Source organism: Talaromyces amestolkiae, assembly GCF_001896365.1.
Source record: "Talaromyces amestolkiae strain CIB chromosome Unknown scaffold12.1, whole genome shotgun sequence".
NCBI classification, from domain to species: domain Eukaryota; kingdom Fungi; phylum Ascomycota; class Eurotiomycetes; order Eurotiales; family Trichocomaceae; genus Talaromyces; species Talaromyces amestolkiae.
In genome coordinates, this window is record NW_024468048.1 from 690,522 (window position 1) to 708,108 (window position 17,587).

Here is a 17,587-nt window from a genome sequence, read left to right on the forward strand (position 1 = left end):
TAAAAAGCCTACGAATATGTATTTGCAGACCACTGTACATCAAAAGAGGTTATCAATAAACAGCCCCCACTACGTCAGCTGGTAAATGTATGTATAGACAACCCCTCACCATCTCGCTGTGAATGAACAGTATTCCCTACCCGGACCACCCATTTACATGTCTGCAATATGACCCTCACGTACTCCGACTATACCATCGGATGGATTTGTGCCCTTCCCCTGGAGATGGCCGCCGCCAAAGCAGCCCTCGACGAGCTGCATCCCCGACTGCCCGCCAGCCCCAATGACCACAACATTTACACCCTGGGCGCCATTCACGGCCACAATGTTGCCATTGCCTGCCTCCCCTTTGGCATATACGGCACTACCTCCGCGGCCATTGTCGCCAGCAACATCACCTCCACCTTCAAAAACCTCCGCTACAGCCTAATGGTCGGCATCGCCGGCGGTGTCCCCCATCCCAGCACCACCGACATACGACTAGGAGATATAGTAGTCAGCAAACCCACCGGCAACAGCGGTGGTGTCATCCAATACGACTACGGAAAGACACTAACAGACGGCGTTTTTCAACGCACAGGATGTCTAAATAAACCTCCAGCGGAACTCTTATCCGCGCTGGCGACACTCGAATCTAACCATTTCCTCAGTAAGTCGGATATTTCTGTAACTTTGGCTCAGATGCAAGCGCGATTTCCGGCTTTTGCGTCCCCTGGGTCGCAGTATGATTTTCTCTTTGAACCTCTGTACTCGCATGTTGGAACAAGATCGGAAGAATGTCATCTCAAATGCGAGAGCAGTTATCTCGTTCCCAGGTTACGGCGGAGCTCTTCTGCTCCACGGGTGCATTATGGATTGATTGCGTCGGGCAACCAGGTTATGCGTGATGCGGTGACGAGAGATAACATTTCACGCCAGCTGGAGGACGTACTGTGTTTTGAGATGGAAGCTGCTGGACTGATGGATCAGTTTCCTTGCTTGGTTGTGAGGGGTATTTGTGATTATGCCGATTCGCATAAGAGCAAACGTTGGCAGGCGTACGCCGCTGCAACTGCTGCTGCGTATGCGAAGGAGTTGTTGGGCATTATTCCGTTGCAGCAGAGGGGCCAGGAGAGTGCTGCTGCTGAGGAACCAGGCCGTGGACGCCTGAAGCAAGTATGATTAGCTTTTCTCCCTCATATTACCTGACTACTCCTCGTGAATCAGCTGCTGATCTGGTGGTCTGAGTGCAGCACCACACGGTACATCAGGGAGATGTGAGCATTGGATCGGTGGGTAGTAACACTGGAGTGATTATGGGGAACCTGAATTATACGGGAAGTAATGGCGTCAGCATTGTGGGATCATCCTTCGCTAAGTGGTATGTATGAAAACTTTCTGTGACATGCGAGGCTGACCTTGGTATTTGTAGACTCCGGAGAGGTACTGCATATGAGCCTGCCCATGTGCGAATGATATATCAACGCAACTACTACACCATTCCGACTATGGGAACTAAAAAGATGTACATACCATTCTTTAGTTGCCTAGGTAAGTTCCAACAACTCCTGAGCAACACTTGGGATTTTCCAACGATACGTACTCAAATATCAGAGTAGTAAACGCCTTGGGCATATCGGTTAATGCAACAGGCAGAATATCTGGGGTCGAATATGATCAACCTTTATGGATAATGTATGCTATAATAAGTCGACAATCTAAGGTTTTCTTTTACCGTGGTTGGTTCTCACACACTCTAAGGTAAAATGATCGAGTTTGGCAAATCTGTTTTGGGACTATAGATTTTATTTCTAAAGTCTGAGATTCGATCAATTAAAATACAACTTCGTGGGGGTCAAATTATGTACTTATTGTGCACTTACAGTGACCAGCACGTGATGTTCGTGACAAGTCCATAGACTAGGAGCTACTCATGAGTCATTCGAATCCGCATAAGATAACGAAAAGTAACTCTCAACTTTCTCCAACGTCATCATCTACACTTCAACAGTTCTATACGAGATGGCAGCTCCCAAAGTAAGTAACGTGGCGAATATGTGACATTCCATCAACGACAACCCCTTAATAGTAACATTCAACAGGCGAAAGCAGAGGCGCCTTCGACGCCAAAAGCCAGCCTACCAACAAACCCCCAAGAGAGTATGTCTCAACCCACGGAGTCAATTTCTACCTCCGGATTTCTTGCAGAGGTGTACAAGGAGAAGCCCCTAGGGTCTGCTGGGGTTGAGAGGATCGTCACTCGTTTCCCCCCAGAGCCAAATGGTTTCCTTCATTTAGGACATAGCAAAGCCATTGCAATCAATTTTGGCTTCGCGGAACATCATGGTGGAGACTGTTATTTACGCTACGATGATACCAATCCTGCTAAGGAGGAGAAGAAGTACTTTACAGCTATTGAAGATATGGTTAGATGGCTAGGCTTTAGCCCTGTCAAGATTACATATTCAAGTGACTATTTTGATACCCTCTATGAGCTTGCCGAGGACTTGATCCGTCGAGATGCCGCTTATGTTTGCCATTGCTCCAGTATGTTAACTATCGTCCGCTTATCATTCACTTCCTCACTTACTAGTGCGATATTCAACCTCCAGAAAGTGAAATTGCCCAGCAACGCGGTGGTGGTAAAGGTGCCACTCCCCGCTACGCTTGTGGGCATAGGAATCGTCCAACCGATGAGTCGCTCACAGAGTTCAGGGCAATGCGCGACGGCGAATATGGTCCTCAAGAAGCTTTGCTTCGCATGAAGCAGGATTTGACGTCTAATAACCCCCAAATGTGGGATTTGACTGCCTATCGTGTGATTCAACCATCAAAGTCTAGCAACGCAGAAGAGCACGTTGAAGACGAAAATCCAGACCATACAGCTGGAGTTCACTATCGTACTGGAGACAAATGGAAAATTTATCCAACATACGACTTTACTCATTGTCTGGCAGATAGCTTAGAGGGTATTACCCACTCCCTATGCACGACTGAGTTTGAGACGTCGAGAGTTTCCTACAATTGGCTATGTGACACGCTTGGTGTTTATAGACCCATGCAGCGAGAGTAAGTTGCCTCGTACCTTGACGTCTTCTCACCCTCAAATCACAGGGAGATTGATCTATTCGTCGTCGTAACTAACTGTTATTGAAAGATATGGCCGACTCAATTTGTCTGGCACTGTGCTGTCTAAACGAAAAATCATGGACTTGATTTCGAAGGGGCATGTTCGTGACTGGGATGACCCCCGTTTGTACACACTGATTGCTCTTCGGCGTCGTGGTATTCCACCAGGAGCCATCCTATCGTTCGTCAGCAAGCTTGGGGTCTCCAAAGCTACAACAACGATTGAAATCAAGAAGTTTGAACAGTCTGTTCGGCAGTATCTAGAAGTAACTGTTCCGCGCTTGATGGTCGTACTTGATCCAATTCGCATTGTGATCGATGATCTTCCTGAAAATTATCTGGAAATGGTGGAACTGCCGTACTCTAAAGATCCGGAATTTGGAGTATGTTCAATTCAAGCAATGTCAGCTCTTATCGCCTCATACTGAACTAGCCAGACACACCAAGTTCCATTCACTCGAACGGTATATATCGATCGAAGCGACTTCCGCGAGACGCCCAGCAAGGATTTCTTCCGGCTTGCTCCAGGCACATCCGTCGGTTTGCTCAAAGTACCATTTCCCATAACTGCAACCAGTTTCGAGACGGACCCAGATAGCGGACTTGTCACATTGGTGCACGCTCAATACGATAAGCCTGCGGAAGGTACCAAGTTTAAAAGGCCCAAAGCGTTAGTAGAAATCTCTTGCCTCGGATCCTTTCTTGTCATCACTGACACTGCTACAGCTATATTCACTGGGTATCGGATTGCCCGTCGCTGAATAGCCCTGTTAAGGCCTGCGTTCGTGTCCACAATCCTCTGTTCACCTGCGACAATCCGGATACGCACCCGGATGGCTTTCTTTCCGTCATAAATCCTCAGTCGGAAGAAACATTCCCCGGTGCAATGATTGACATTGGTCTCCACGAGATCACTCAAAAGGCCCCTTGGCCGAAAACTAAGAGTGAAGAAATGGCAACGGATTCCCAGGCAACTCCAGAGACTGTTCGATTCCAGGGGATGCGAGTGGCATATTTTTGTCTAGACCGAGACAGCACGGCCGATTACAAAGTCTTAAATAGGATTGTGTCATTGAAGGAAGACACAAATAAATAAAGGCTGAGCCTCGTGTATTGTTACAGCTTGATAAATAGTAAGGGCTTCCTATAGCTAGTGTAGATATTAGTCAGATCATATAGTCAAGCAATATATCTTTCCTTCGTACAAACAGTCCTACGTCAACGTGCCATATACATCGATCCTAATATGCATATATATGTATATAACTTACATGTAGGAAAACTAAATTTTGAGAAATACTACCTAGGCATTTCTCACACCTATCTGTAAACACTGGACATATCCAAGGTAAAGCAAGGCCCTTTTGATCTCCACATTGGAAGTACCGCCGAATAGAAACGCCGAATCAGGAAATGGTGCTTCGAGAACGAGCCTACCAAATTGCCTATTTCGGCCGGGTTTGTGACCTACCGGCCTACATCCGTTCGTATTTGAAATCCTGAACTCCTGAGCTCGTGGTAGAACGATATAAGTCTAGTCCAAGGCTCTAAATAGTATATGAAAGAATTGCTATTCGCTTCGCTCTTGCTAAGCATTGGCCCAAGCAAGTTGGAAGCTGTCTACTATGTACAAATTCGTGACCTATGATTGGCCGGAGAGACCATGTTGCATGTCGACGCGTCGGGTCGCATCGCATCGAGGAAAAGACGGAAAATGAACTCCTCCTGTTACATGTACATGCACACTATCCATACAGAAACCAAAAAAACCCTAGGAGAAACAGAATCCCGAGAAAGAGGGGGAGGAATCGCCTCCGATTTTCGCAGCGGACAAGCAATTCCCACGCTCAATCAAACGACGAATTGGCCACTGCATATTGCCTTGGAGTGCACTGTGCCTTGGAGTGGAGGTCCCGAATCCTCCCGAAAAAGACAACAGCCAATTTCAAATGAGTCAAACAGTGCCCGTACTTGCGCTAAAAGGGTCTTTCGGTGAGCTTCACTAGCTTTTCCTGCTTTTGCGTTTCCGGCGAAGCTGCCGGCCTGCCAAGGAGTTTTGGTTTTCTTCGCATTTTGCAGTAAAAGCAAAAAATAAAGAGGACGGAGCGTCGGGGAAATTCGGGTGCTGTTACTGCCAAGAGGTTTCCGGTATCATGTGATCATTTCCTTCATCATTTTATGTTTCGTGTATGGTAACATGTATGTAATATCAGTAATTTTCCTTAGTTGTTTACTTTGGTATGTGTACTCGAAGATCGTATGCGGAAGAATTCAATTCCAGGCCAGGATCCTATTACCTTTTTCAATAAATTCATCCGTACGTATTCTAGAGATTCATACATTATCTAGCATGGATAGCTAGGTAGAATTCCTTGTAGCTAGTAGCACGGCTACGTAGATGAAGCGGGGTTGCATATGATTATGCATTAAATGAAGCTGCGTGTCATCGTATCCTTTCTTTGCTTTTTCCGGTTTCCAAACTGCTGTTTGTCTGTATGTACGTATGAGAAGATTCGTATGCTTCTCCGTATTCCTGTCGTATGGAGTTACGGCAAAGGTGGGGAGTTTTTGCCGGACTTATGCTGTTTACTCCGGATGGGACCTGCCACGCAACGGGGTTGTGTATAAGATGAGATGGATGGAACGGTGGTACTGTGTAGACATAGACGGAGAAGGTATGAAATATTGTTGGTTGAATTGTGTTCACACCACCTTAGAGAAATGTTTCGTAGTGCGTTGCCTGTCTTCGACGATCCTCCTTAGACCTACATCAGATTGTCAATGATATCATTTCAATTGACTAACATTCTATCTCTATCCATCTCGAAATCTTCAAATCGGTTCAAAAGCAAAGACCACCTTCAAACCTGCCAAGGCAAAAGCCATACCGACCTAGGACTTCCCTTAAATCCCTACGGGTAACCCAAACCGATTTATTGAATTCAACCTTACCTACATGCGACTAGCGGGAAGATAAGCTCGTGTTAAACTTCAAGGTTATGGATTATTTTCCATGACCGTTCCAATTTGATAATTCTTATTCCAAGTGCCCAGCCAATAAGCGAGGAAATTAGTATATACACTATTGAGGCTCCCGCTTAGCCGATGTCGGCTGTATCCACTGTCCAATACGATGTTTAGTACGGATCTGATACAGTGTACACAAGTAACGGAATGCTCCGTACTCCGAGTCAATCTGAGCGAGGCGAGTAATTGCGCAAAAGTGTTCTGCGAAAGCATTGAAGATATTTCGATTCATTGTATTCAATCTCTCTGCCGAAAGTCTCAAAGCATGCAGCTACAAGGGAGGAATTGGATGAGCAAGAACAAATTTGAGGTGTATGTGCCTCAGCACGTGAAAATCGAAAGCTCGGCATAGGATTCCATACTCGGTATAGCGCCAGATCTTACGAGTCACGCCCTGATCTTGGATATTCCAGGTGAATGCAAAAAGAAGAGCTACGTACTAGATGAAAGCCAGAAATTCTTACTTACATCATACACGATTATCTCCCAAGCTTTATCATATAAATACACAAGGCCTGTGTATACGTACATCGCGATCTGCTGTCTCGTGTCCAGCGTACAGCTACGTACATATTCCGCTACAGCATGCAGGAGGCCAGCGTGGGGTACATCCGTGCCTTCATGCCGGGGCACCCTCCGTTCTCCGTCCAACCCATCCGAGAACCCAACCCACATCCGTACTAGCCTCTAAACTGTATGGAAAGTATGCAAAGCTCTCCGACCATCAGCCAATAGCCCTCTGAGGAATTTTCCAGTTTGTAAGCTCTTTGGGGTCAGTGCTTCGGTTAGCTGCATGCACGTCCTTTTTCTCTTTTCTTTTTTTTTTTTTTTGTGCTTTGGTTTCGACTTGAGTTTGAGTTCCCGATTTGGTGCGATTTGATTTGTTGTGTTGAAGTGTGGAAGGCTTGAGCCTGGGAAATGTATACTCGAAGTGGATAGTAATGATCATTGACTTTTGTTTTCTTTCTTTTATTATTTGTATGTTCTTTCTTCAGGTTCGATTACATCTTTCTACTGTAGTAATTCTAGCAAGGCTGTTCGCTTCTTGCTCGCGAAGTAAGAGGTCGCTTTAATGGCGGCAGGCACGGTTGTAATAAAAATACGTAAATTCGGGAGAGTCCGACGCATACTCGTTTCTCCCATCAGTGCATAACCACTAGGTACATGTACTGTATTCTGCATGCTGTAATGTAATTGAGTTGATACGGTAACCTATTCCTCCGGCGCCGGTACGGGCCCTAAGAACAGCACGGCTCCGGTCATTGGGCCCCCGCTCAGCGAAGCAGGGCGTCTTACCTGTTCCGGAACGGACTCGAAGCTCGGCATCTGCAAACGGTGTTGATGTTCATATACTTACTCTTCTGCGATTCTACTAAAGTCTTGGAACGATCATTATTTATCGTAGAGCGACTCAATTGTCGATCGCAGTCTCTATTTTGAGGTTATGGAATATGTCGAGTAGGTCATGGAAGGTACCTGTGAGCGGGGTAGGTAACGATTTGCTTAGCTGGCATTAGCAAGGTACATGACCTTCATGGTGAGTCACTGTCCACAGCGACCGGTGGCTACTGTCACAGTATGTTGAAGTTACATGTTGTCAATGCTAATTTACTTCCTGGCCCAGGCTAGAGAATGCACGGCGGAGCGTGTCGTATATTCTTCGGCCATTCAGGAAATGACTCGGCCGACTGTAACTGCAGAGCGACCAGCTGCTACACAGCAAGCACACTACAAGTAATGAGCAGCTTAAAAACGAGACTCAAAACATTCATCTATTTCATCATTAATTGATATTTACTTTGTCTGTAAATTGCCCAACTTTTACCTTCACACTCATTAGGAATATTGACTGTATGGCATTACGGGAAAAAGTATTGGCGAAATTTCCGCTCCGGAGGCCTACAGTCCGACATGGCAACAGCAAATCAATTCGCGTCAAAGCTGGCGTAAGCAGCTCTGTGAGTGGCCGGACGCCAGGGAGGCCTCCGGTCGGCGGCCTCCATTTCTTACGGTAATACGGTCAGCGGGAAACACATACCAATACTTTGGGCTTACCGTACCATATGTACATGGGAATGGAGAGTGGGGCGCCATGTCGGCCAGCAGCAAGCCTTGTCATGCAATTAGAGCGCCCATGATTGGCCCGTGCGTGCTTATCTGCTTTATCTGCAGAAGTCGTGCAGACATGATTTCATCGGGTCAACATCTGCTGATGTCGATTATATGTCACTGCGATGATTATTAGGAGCAAATAAGATCAATTGACTTCTGCTTTGTGTTTGACACGAGGTTTTTTAAGTTGTAAGTTAACGACTGCAGTAAGTAACAAGGTAGACGAAAACGGGGCAAGGAGCACCTCCGAACACGCAGTCAGGCCAAGCCTTGCGAACGATAATGAGAATACATAATGAAAAATATAATAAATTACATGCCACGTACAATCCATTCCGCCCGAAACAGAGACCAAGCATACGCTCCCGGGGCCCGTATTATTCTTACAATACCTCCATTCTGGCCAAACATGTCGCAGCAATTGTAAGCCAAATAATGTTCTCGATCCCAAGAATATTTGCCACGATTCGCAGTCCCACGATCCTCCGACCTGACCAAAAAAATATCATCTCTCCCCACAATTCTGTATTCTATTTCTCTCCTCTTTATAGTTTTCTCTACACTGCTGGTTACAAATCATCGATCGAGTCATTGTGATTTGAAGATTGGCAATACAATACGTACTCGGAAACAAGCCGCTAGTAATCCGTACTGTAAGTTTACCGTAAGTAATGTATTTCCGGCCGCTCCTCCCCATCTTTGCTTGCCCTGCCCTGCCTTCCTGCCTTCCCTTCCTCGCTTTACCAATTCAGCCGACTAACACCTGCCTGCCCCTCCTTCACCATTATTTATTATTTTTTCCTTCTCCCACTTCTTCCCTCCTCTTCTTCTCTTTCTCCTCACTTTCTCACTCCTTCCACAAAAACACCAGACGCTGGGTTGATTTGCTATCATACTCCTCAAAAAAGTAGTGTCCTCGCTGCGAACAGTTGCTGACCCACCCCCAGTCGTCGTGACGACAACTATCGGCATTCACCCCGCTCCTCTTCCGCTATCGCTCTTTCGCAGAGAAAGACAAAAAAAGAGAGCGACCACACAAAAGTTCCTCTCATTTTCACGACTTCCAAAATTTTTATCGACGAATTTGTTCTGAATATTTTCGAAGAAGGAACAAATCACCAGCGATCTCCCATCATCGACCACTTTTTTTCTCCCACACTGACACGCATTCCTCTGTCGGCCACCGGCGGAAGAATGGGTCTCTTGGAGGAAGTTTACGGAAATGAATTAATTGACGAGCAGGCTCCTCAGGAGTATACGGAGTATAAGGCGGAAAATGGATTTGGTTGGGCTGATGCTCTTCCTGCCAAACAGGGTCTTTACAACCCTGAACTTGAAAAGGATGCTTGTGGTGTAGGCTTTGCTGCGTGAGTATTTTCTTTTCATTGTGTCGATCTAACAGCGACTGACTATCGTACAGCCACATTAAGGGTAAGCCGAGCCACAAGATCGTTATCGATGGTATGTTTTATATTCGACTATCATTCAAAGGCCTATCTAACTGTTTATAGCTCGCAGTTTGCTGTGCAACATGACCCATCGTGGTGCTGTCGGTTCAGATGTGCGCGACGGTGACGGTGCTGGTGTTATGACCAGTATTCCCCATAAGTTCTTCGTCAAAAATTTTGCCCGCGATGCCGGAGTCGAGCTCCCTCCTCTGGGGCAGTATGCCGCCGGTAACCTTTTCTTCAAACCCGATAACGAGACGTTGAAGGATTCCATCGCCTCATTCGAAGACATTGCCACATCTCTCGGTCTTCGCGTCCTCGGCTGGCGTGAGGTCCCTCGCGACTCCACCCTGCTTGGACCGGCTGCTTTGTCGCGCGAACCCATGATTATGCAGCCATTCGTTGTGCTGCGATCTGCTTACGGAGAAGGAAACAAGCCAGAGATCACAGATCCAGAACAATTCGACGAGCGACAGTTTGAGCGTCAATTGTACGTTCTACGAAAGCGAGCAACACACATCCTTGGCCTTGCCAACTGGTTCTACCTATGCTCTCTCAGCAACCGAAACATTGTCTACAAGGGTCAATTGGCTCCCGTTCAAGTATACGAATATTACCACGATTTGGTCAATGTCGACTACGAAGGTCACTTTGCCCTCGTGCACTCTCGTTTCTCCACAAACACATTCCCCTCTTGGGATCGCGCACAACCGCTTCGATGGGCGGCTCACAATGGTGAAATCAACACACTCAGAGGTAACAAAAACTGGATGAGGGCGCGTGAGGGTGTTCTCAAATCTGAAATCTTTGGTGATGAACTCGATTCTCTCTACCCTATTGTTGAGGATGGTGGCTCCGACTCCGCTGCTTTCGACAACGTGCTTGAACTCCTCATGATCAACGGTGTTCTCTCCCTCCCGGAAGCCGTTATGCTCATGGTTCCTGAGGCCTGGCAAAACAATGCTGCCATGGACCCCGCCAAAGCTGCCTTCTATGAATGGGCTGCTTGCCAGATGGAGCCTTGGGATGGTCCCGCTTTGTTCACCTTCTCGGACGGTCGCTACTGTGGTGCTAACCTCGACCGAAATGGTCTCCGTCCTTGTCGTTTCTACGTGACCGATGACGACCGTATCATCTGTGCTTCCGAAGTTGGTACTATTAGCTTGGACCCCGAGACTATCGTGCAAAAGGGCCGTCTTCAGCCCGGAAAGATGCTGTTGGTCGATACTGTTGCTGGTCGCATTATCGATGACGCTGAATTGAAGCAGACCGTCGCTCACCGACAGGATTTCCGCGCCTGGTTGGACAAGGAATTGCTCACTCTCCCTCAAGTCGAGAAGGGTCTTAAGGAACAGAGTCACGAGTTTAGCATCGCACTTGATGAATCCACTCTCCAGAACGATGTTAGGTTGAAGGCGTTCGGATACTCATTCGAGCAGGTCAGCTTGCTCTTGGCTCCTATGGCTGCTGATTCAAAGGAGGCTTTAGGTTCCATGGGTAACGATGGTCCTTTAGCCGTGTTGGCTCAACAGCCTCGTCTTCTGTACGAGTACTTCCGTCAGTTATTCGCACAGGTCACCAACCCTCCCATTGACCCCATTCGTGAGGCAATTGTCATGTCCCTTGAGTGCTACGTCGGTCCTCAAGGTAACTTGCTAGAGATTGATTCCACTCAGTGCCACCGTCTCATGCTTCCTTCACCTATCCTCACCTTGGACGAATACGAATCCATCAAGAACATCAACAAAGTTCATCCCGATTGGAACGTGAGCCTTATTGACATCACATTCGAGAAGGCCAAGGGTACCCAGGGATACTTGGACGCTCTCGACCGTATCTGCGACGCTGCTACTGAGGCTATCACAGCAGGCGACAAGGTTCTTATTCTTTCCGACCGAGCAACCTCTGCAGACCGTGTTCCTGTTTCTGCTTTGCTGGCCACTGGTCTCGTTCACCACCACATGGTTCGCAACAAGTGGAGGTCTATGGCCGCTCTTGTTGTCGACACTGGTGAGGCTCSTGAAGTCCACCACATGTGTGTTCTTCTTGGATATGGTGCTGACGCCATCTGCCCCTACCTTGCCATGGAATGTATTCTCAAGATGAACCGCGAGAAGCTTATCCGCAAGCCTTTGTCCGATGAGCAGGTTCTTCTTAACTACAAGGCCTCCTGCGATGGTGGTATCCTCAAGGTTATGTCCAAGATGGGTATCTCTACCCTGCAGTCTTATAAGGGTGCTCAGATTTTTGAGGCTCTTGGCATTGACGACGCAGTAATTGACCGATGCTTCGCTGGTACTGCTAGCCGTATCCGCGGTGTGACCTTCGAGCTTATTGCCCAAGACGCCTTTGCTTTCCACGAGCGAGGCTATCCTTCTCGCGCCATTACAGAAATCGCCGGTCTCCCCGAGTCTGGTGAATACCACTGGCGTGATGGTGGTGACCCACACGTGAACGACCCTACAAGTATTGCCAACATCCAGGACGCTGTTCGTACCAAGAACGACAAGTCTTACGAAGCTTATGCTCGTTCTGAACGCGAGGCTATCAAGAACTGTACTCTCCGTGGGTTGCTTGATTTCGACTACGAGCAACGTACCGCTATCCCCATTGACCAGGTCGAGCCATGGACGGAAATTGTGCGCCGCTTCGTTACCGGTGCCATGTCCTACGGTTCTATTTCTATGGAATCTCACTCCACTTTGGCCATTGCCATGAACCGCTTGGGTGGTAAATCCAACACTGGTGAAGGTGGTGAAGACCCAGAGCGAAGCAAGGTCATGGAGAACGGTGACACCATGCGCTCCGCCATTAAGCAGATCGCTTCTGGTCGTTTCGGTGTTACATCCAACTACCTTGCTGATGCCGATGAGCTCCAGATCAAGATGGCCCAGGGTGCTAAGCCTGGTGAAGGTGGTGAACTTCCTGGACATAAGGTCTCTGGCCCTATTGCCCGTACCCGTCACTCCACCCCCGGTGTCGGCCTTATCTCCCCTCCTCCTCACCACGACATTTATTCCATTGAGGATTTGAAGCAACTTATCTACGATCTCAAGTGCTCCAACCCTCGTGCCCGTGTGTCTGTAAAGCTCGTCTCTGAGGTCGGTGTCGGCATTGTCGCCTCCGGTGTCGCTAAGGCCAAGGCCGATCATATTCTCATTTCTGGTCATGACGGTGGTACTGGTGCTTCCCGATGGACTGGTATCAAGGCTGCTGGTTTGCCTTGGGAGTTGGGTCTTGCTGAGACTCACCAGACCCTTGTCTTGAACGACCTTCGTGGTCGTGTTATCGTCCAAACTGACGGTCAATTGAAGACTGGTCGCGACGTGGCTATTGCCTGCTTGCTCGGTGCTGAAGAGTGGGGTTTCGCTACAACTCCTTTGATCGCCATGGGATGCATCTTCATGAGGTTCGCGGATGCCTTCCTGTTCTATATTTGTGAATAATGGCTAACTTATCTGAATTAGGAAATGTCATCTCAACACATGCCCGGTAGGTATCGCTACCCAAGACCCCGAGTTGCGCAAGAAGTTCAAGGGTACTCCCGAGCACGTTATCAACTTCTTCTACTACGTTGCCAACGAACTCCGTGCTATCATGGCCAAACTTGGTATCCGCACAATCAACGAGATGGTTGGTCGCGCTGAATTGCTCAAGGTCCGCGACGACATTCGCTCTGCTAAGCAGGAGAACATTGACTTGTCTCTCATTCTGACCCCTGCTCATTCTTTGCGTCCCGGTGTCGCTACCTACAACGTCCGCAAGCAGGACCACCGCTTGCACGTCCGCCTCGACAACAAGTTGATTGCCGAGTCCGAGCTTGCTCTCGAGAAGGGTCTCCCCTGTCGTGTCGAGTGTGACGTTGTAAACACTGACCGTGCCTTGGGTGCTACTCTTTCTTACCAGATCAGCCGTCGCTACGGAGAAGTTGGTCTACCTCAAGACACCGTTCATGTCAATATCAAGGGTTCTGCTGGTCAGTCCTTTGGTGCCTACCTTGCTCCTGGTGCTACGTTGGAGCTTGAGGGTGATGCCAACGATTACGTTGGTAAGGGTCTGTCAGGTGGTCGCCTGATCGTCTATCCTCCTCGCAATGCCGTCTACAAGGCCGAAGAGAACATCATCATTGGTAACGTCTGTCTTTACGGCGCTACCAGCGGTACTTGCTACTTCCGTGGTGTGGCTGCCGAACGTTTCGCTGTCCGAAATTCCGGTGTTACAGCCGTCGTTGAGGGTGTTGGCGACCACGGTTGTGAGTACATGACTGGTGGTAGAATTCTTGTTCTTGGCTCAACTGGTCGTAACTTTGCTGCTGGTATGTCTGGTGGTATTGCTTACGTCCTTGACGTCAACCAAGACTTCCACTCCAAGATCAACATGGAGATGGTTGAGGTGTCTGGGTTGGAAGATCCCGCTGAAATTGCTTTCGTCCGCGGTCTCATTGAGGATCACCACCACTACACTGGCTCCGAGCTCGCTGCCCGTATCCTCCTTGACTTTAACCGTGCCCTCCCCCGCTTCGTCAAGGTACTTCCTACCGACTATAAGCGTGTCATGCTTGAAGAAGCTGCCAAGGCCGAGGCTGCCAAGAAGGCTGAATTCACCTTGCCCAAGCTCCCCAGCACTCCTGCTCCCGAAGAAGAGAAGAAGGAGCACAAGCATGAGGAGAAGAAGGCCGATTTGCTTGATATTGAAGACAGCGTGAGCGATTCCAAGGCAGAGAAGAAGCGTACTGCTCTTATTCTCGACAAGACCCGCGGTTTCATGAAGTACAACCGCCGCAGTGAGAAATACCGCAACCCGACTACTCGTACTCGCGACTGGGCCGAACTTTCGACTCGTCTCACTGAAGATGAGCTCAAATACCAATCAGCACGTTGCATGGACTGCGGTGTTCCCTTCTGTCAGTCTGACAGTGGTTGCCCTATCTCCAACATTATTCCCAAGTGGAACGAATTGGTGTTTCAAAATCAATGGCAGGATGCTCTCAACCGTTTGTTGATGACTAACAACTTCCCTGAGTTCACTGGTCGTGTCTGCCCTGCTCCTTGTGAGGGTGCTTGTGTGCTCGGCATCAACGAAGACCCCGTCGGTATCAAGTCGATTGAGTGCGCCATCATTGATCGTGGTTTCGAGATGGGCTGGATGGTTCCTCGCCCTCCTCCTAGCCGCACTGGCAAGAACGTCGCTATCATTGGATCTGGTCCTGCTGGTCTTGCCGCCGCTGATCAGCTCAACCGTGCTGGTCACTCCGTCACCGTCTATGAGCGCGCCGACCGTGTTGGAGGTCTTCTTATGTACGGTATTCCAAACATGAAGCTCGACAAGAAGGTTGTTCAGCGCCGTGTTGACCTTATGGCCGCTGAGGGCGTCAAGTTCGTCACCAGCACCGCCGTCGGTCCTGATGAGGCAGTCACTCTCGCATCTCTTCGTCAAAGCAACGATGCTGTGATCATCGCCACCGGTGCTACCGTCGCTCGTGACCTCAAGATTCCTGGACGTGAGTTGGAGGGTATTCACTTTGCCATGCAATTCTTGCACAAGAACACCAAGTCTCTCCTCGACTCTGAGCACGCCGATGGCGCCTACATCTCCGCCAAGGATAAGCACGTTGTTGTCATCGGTGGTGGTGATACCGGTAACGACTGCATTGGTACATCCGTCCGTCATGGAGCCAAGAGCGTTGTCAACTTCGAGTTGCTTCCTCAGCCTCCCCCAGAGCGTGCCCGCGACAACCCATGGCCTCAGTGGCCTCGTATTTACCGTGTGGACTATGGTCACACTGAGGTCAAGACTCACATGGGCAAGGATCCTCGTGAGTACAGCATCATGTCTAAGGAGTTCGTTGATGATGGCAATGGTCGTGTCAAGGGTATCAACACTGTCCGTGTTGAATGGACCAAGAGTGCCTCTGGTGGTTGGGACATGAAGACCGTCGAAGGCAGTGAGCAGTTCTTCCCTGCTGACTTGGTCATGTTGTCCATGGGTTTCTTGGGTCCCGAGGACCGTCTTCTTGGCGAGGAGATTGAGCGTGATGCTCGCAAGAACGTCAAGACTGCTCCTGGTCAATATGCCACCAATATCCCTGGCGTTTTTGCTGCTGGTGATTGCCGACGTGGACAGTCTCTTATTGTTTGGTAAGTTTATATAATCTGCTTTTTATTTTCGAATGATTACTAATTGTATTACAGGGGCATCAACGAAGGTCGTCAAACCGCTCGTGAGGTTGACACTTTCCTCATGGGAACCGGATCTCTCCTTCCCGTCACTGGTGGTATCGTCCGTCGCCCAGCTGTCGATGCCGTTCCTCAAGTCGCTGCAGCTGTCTCTGCTTAGACTTCGTGTTAGACCAGAAAAGCTTACACATCTCAGACCAGAAGTATATCTTCTGATCTATCCACCAAATACCCAAAAGTCCTTCCCCCCTCCTTCCTCCCTCCTCTTGAACATGAATAGATTTTAGAGGGAAGGGCTATTTTTCTTACCTATGCTACTCCATGTTCTATGATGTGATGTATGGATGTATGACAGCGTTTTTTGTTTGTTTTTGTTTCTTTTTTCATGATCTTCATAAATTGGAAAGTGGAAAGGGAGGTTTTCTCGTTTATTGTTAGAATGTTTTTTCTTTTCGGTCTGTTCAATATGTTTTTGATTTCCTTCCATTCTAGCTGTGAATAGTTTTAGCTCTTTTGTATTAGGGTCATAGCATCAATGAAATATTCAATACTAAATTTTTTCTTTATTGTAGCTTGTATCATCGCTATGCTCGCAATCCAAGGCCCCAATACAGATGCTAAAATAGCATTGCGGGACGCGCTTTGAACGAAGTCCCTCGAAACTTTACCTAGGCACAGCAAATACAAGAGTTGAAATGGGTATATGTCCAATCTATAGCTATACATACATTTACATATTCATACAACGATGACGCCCTCCCATTTGAACGGCTCATCATTTAGGACTGACTTCTCTCTCCGGCATCTGCTGTTGCTGCTCCTCAGCGAGCTTCATCTCCCTCTCCATCTTCTCAAAATCCCCCGAAAACGCGCCCTTCAACGGCTCCATCCGAACCTCCCAAACATCCTCACTACTCGGACCCGTCTTATATTTTATCGCTTTCTTGCGATAATGGTTCCTAATCATTTCCTTACTGGTATTGTCATCTTTTATGCCGCGCGCTTTCATGCACAGCCAGAAGTTTTCCCAGTGTTCGCTGCAAGACCGCAATTCGCCGTAGCGGTAGACGTTGACCCATTGCCCGCCGAAGGATTGGCAGAAGAAGGCGTAGTCGAAGGCGGAGCGGCAGGACATGGTGTCCGGGTAGAGAGAGTCGGGGGCTATGGAGGAAGGGGTTTCGGATTGTATCGATTCGAGGGAAGTTGGTGATGTAGTTGTGGTTGTTGATGATGGTGCTTGCGATGGTTGTGAGGAAGGTGGTGAGGGAGGTGTCACGGAGGACTCGAGGCTTTTGAGAAAGTCGCGTAGTTCGGCATCGGCTTGTTCTTCGCGCGTTAATTGCCGCCTGGGTTTTGGCTCTGGCTGCGATGATGATATTGATGGTTGTTGTAGAATGTCTGGCTGTTGTGATTGTGGCTGCCCATTTTGATTATTGCTGCTAGAGGATGATGACCACCACCCCCAACCCATTGTAAATGCGTTATCGAAAATCGTCCGTCCAAGGGATGTTAATTGTATCTGATATGTAGTAGATGTTTTTGGATTGAGCAATTGAGTAGGATGTTCGTGAATTAAATGATGGTGGTGATTTGTAAGAGTTGAGATCACCAAAATTAATTTTAGCGTGAACTCAGTCTCCGGAATGACCCACCAATCACATGCTACTCCTAACAGCTGCCAAGGGACGCCAAATATGCACAATGTGTTACATGTTC

At 48.3% G+C, this 17,587-nt stretch overlaps 4 protein-coding genes across 4 annotated transcripts; 3 read left to right on the top strand and 1 right to left on the bottom strand.

Annotated features, from left to right (window-relative positions):
* Nucleotides 1-168: 168 nt before the first annotated feature.
* Nucleotides 169-1,161, top strand: BHQ10_006553 (uncharacterized protein; the record flags this gene model as incomplete). Its single annotated transcript, XM_040879152.1, has 1 exon — nt 169-1,161. The coding sequence occupies one exon, from the start codon at nt 169-171 to the stop codon at nt 1,159-1,161; it is 993 nt and encodes a 330-aa protein (XP_040735057.1).
* Nucleotides 1,162-2,001: 840 nt separating this feature from the next.
* Nucleotides 2,002-4,204, top strand: BHQ10_006554 (uncharacterized protein; the record flags this gene model as incomplete). Its single annotated transcript, XM_040879153.1, has 6 exons — nt 2,002-2,016; nt 2,082-2,510; nt 2,573-3,048; nt 3,137-3,491; nt 3,546-3,778; nt 3,835-4,204. The coding sequence occupies 6 exons, from the start codon at nt 2,002-2,004 to the stop codon at nt 4,202-4,204; spliced, it is 1,878 nt and encodes a 625-aa protein (XP_040735058.1).
* Nucleotides 4,205-9,441: 5,237 nt separating this feature from the next.
* Nucleotides 9,442-16,031, top strand: BHQ10_006555 (uncharacterized protein; the record flags this gene model as incomplete). The annotated part of the gene is made up of 5 exons (XM_040879154.1): nt 9,442-9,614; nt 9,668-9,708; nt 9,759-13,104; nt 13,163-15,832; nt 15,887-16,031. 5 exons carry the CDS (start codon nt 9,442-9,444, stop codon nt 16,029-16,031), a joined length of 6,375 nt encoding a protein of 2,124 aa, XP_040735059.1.
* A 615-nt stretch (nt 16,032-16,646) lies between these two features.
* Nucleotides 16,647-17,342, bottom strand: BHQ10_006556 (uncharacterized protein; the record flags this gene model as incomplete). Its single annotated transcript, XM_040879155.1, has 1 exon — nt 16,647-17,342. The coding sequence occupies one exon, from the start codon at nt 17,340-17,342 to the stop codon at nt 16,647-16,649; it is 696 nt and encodes a 231-aa protein (XP_040735060.1).
* Between the last annotated feature and the right edge of the window lie 245 nt (nt 17,343-17,587).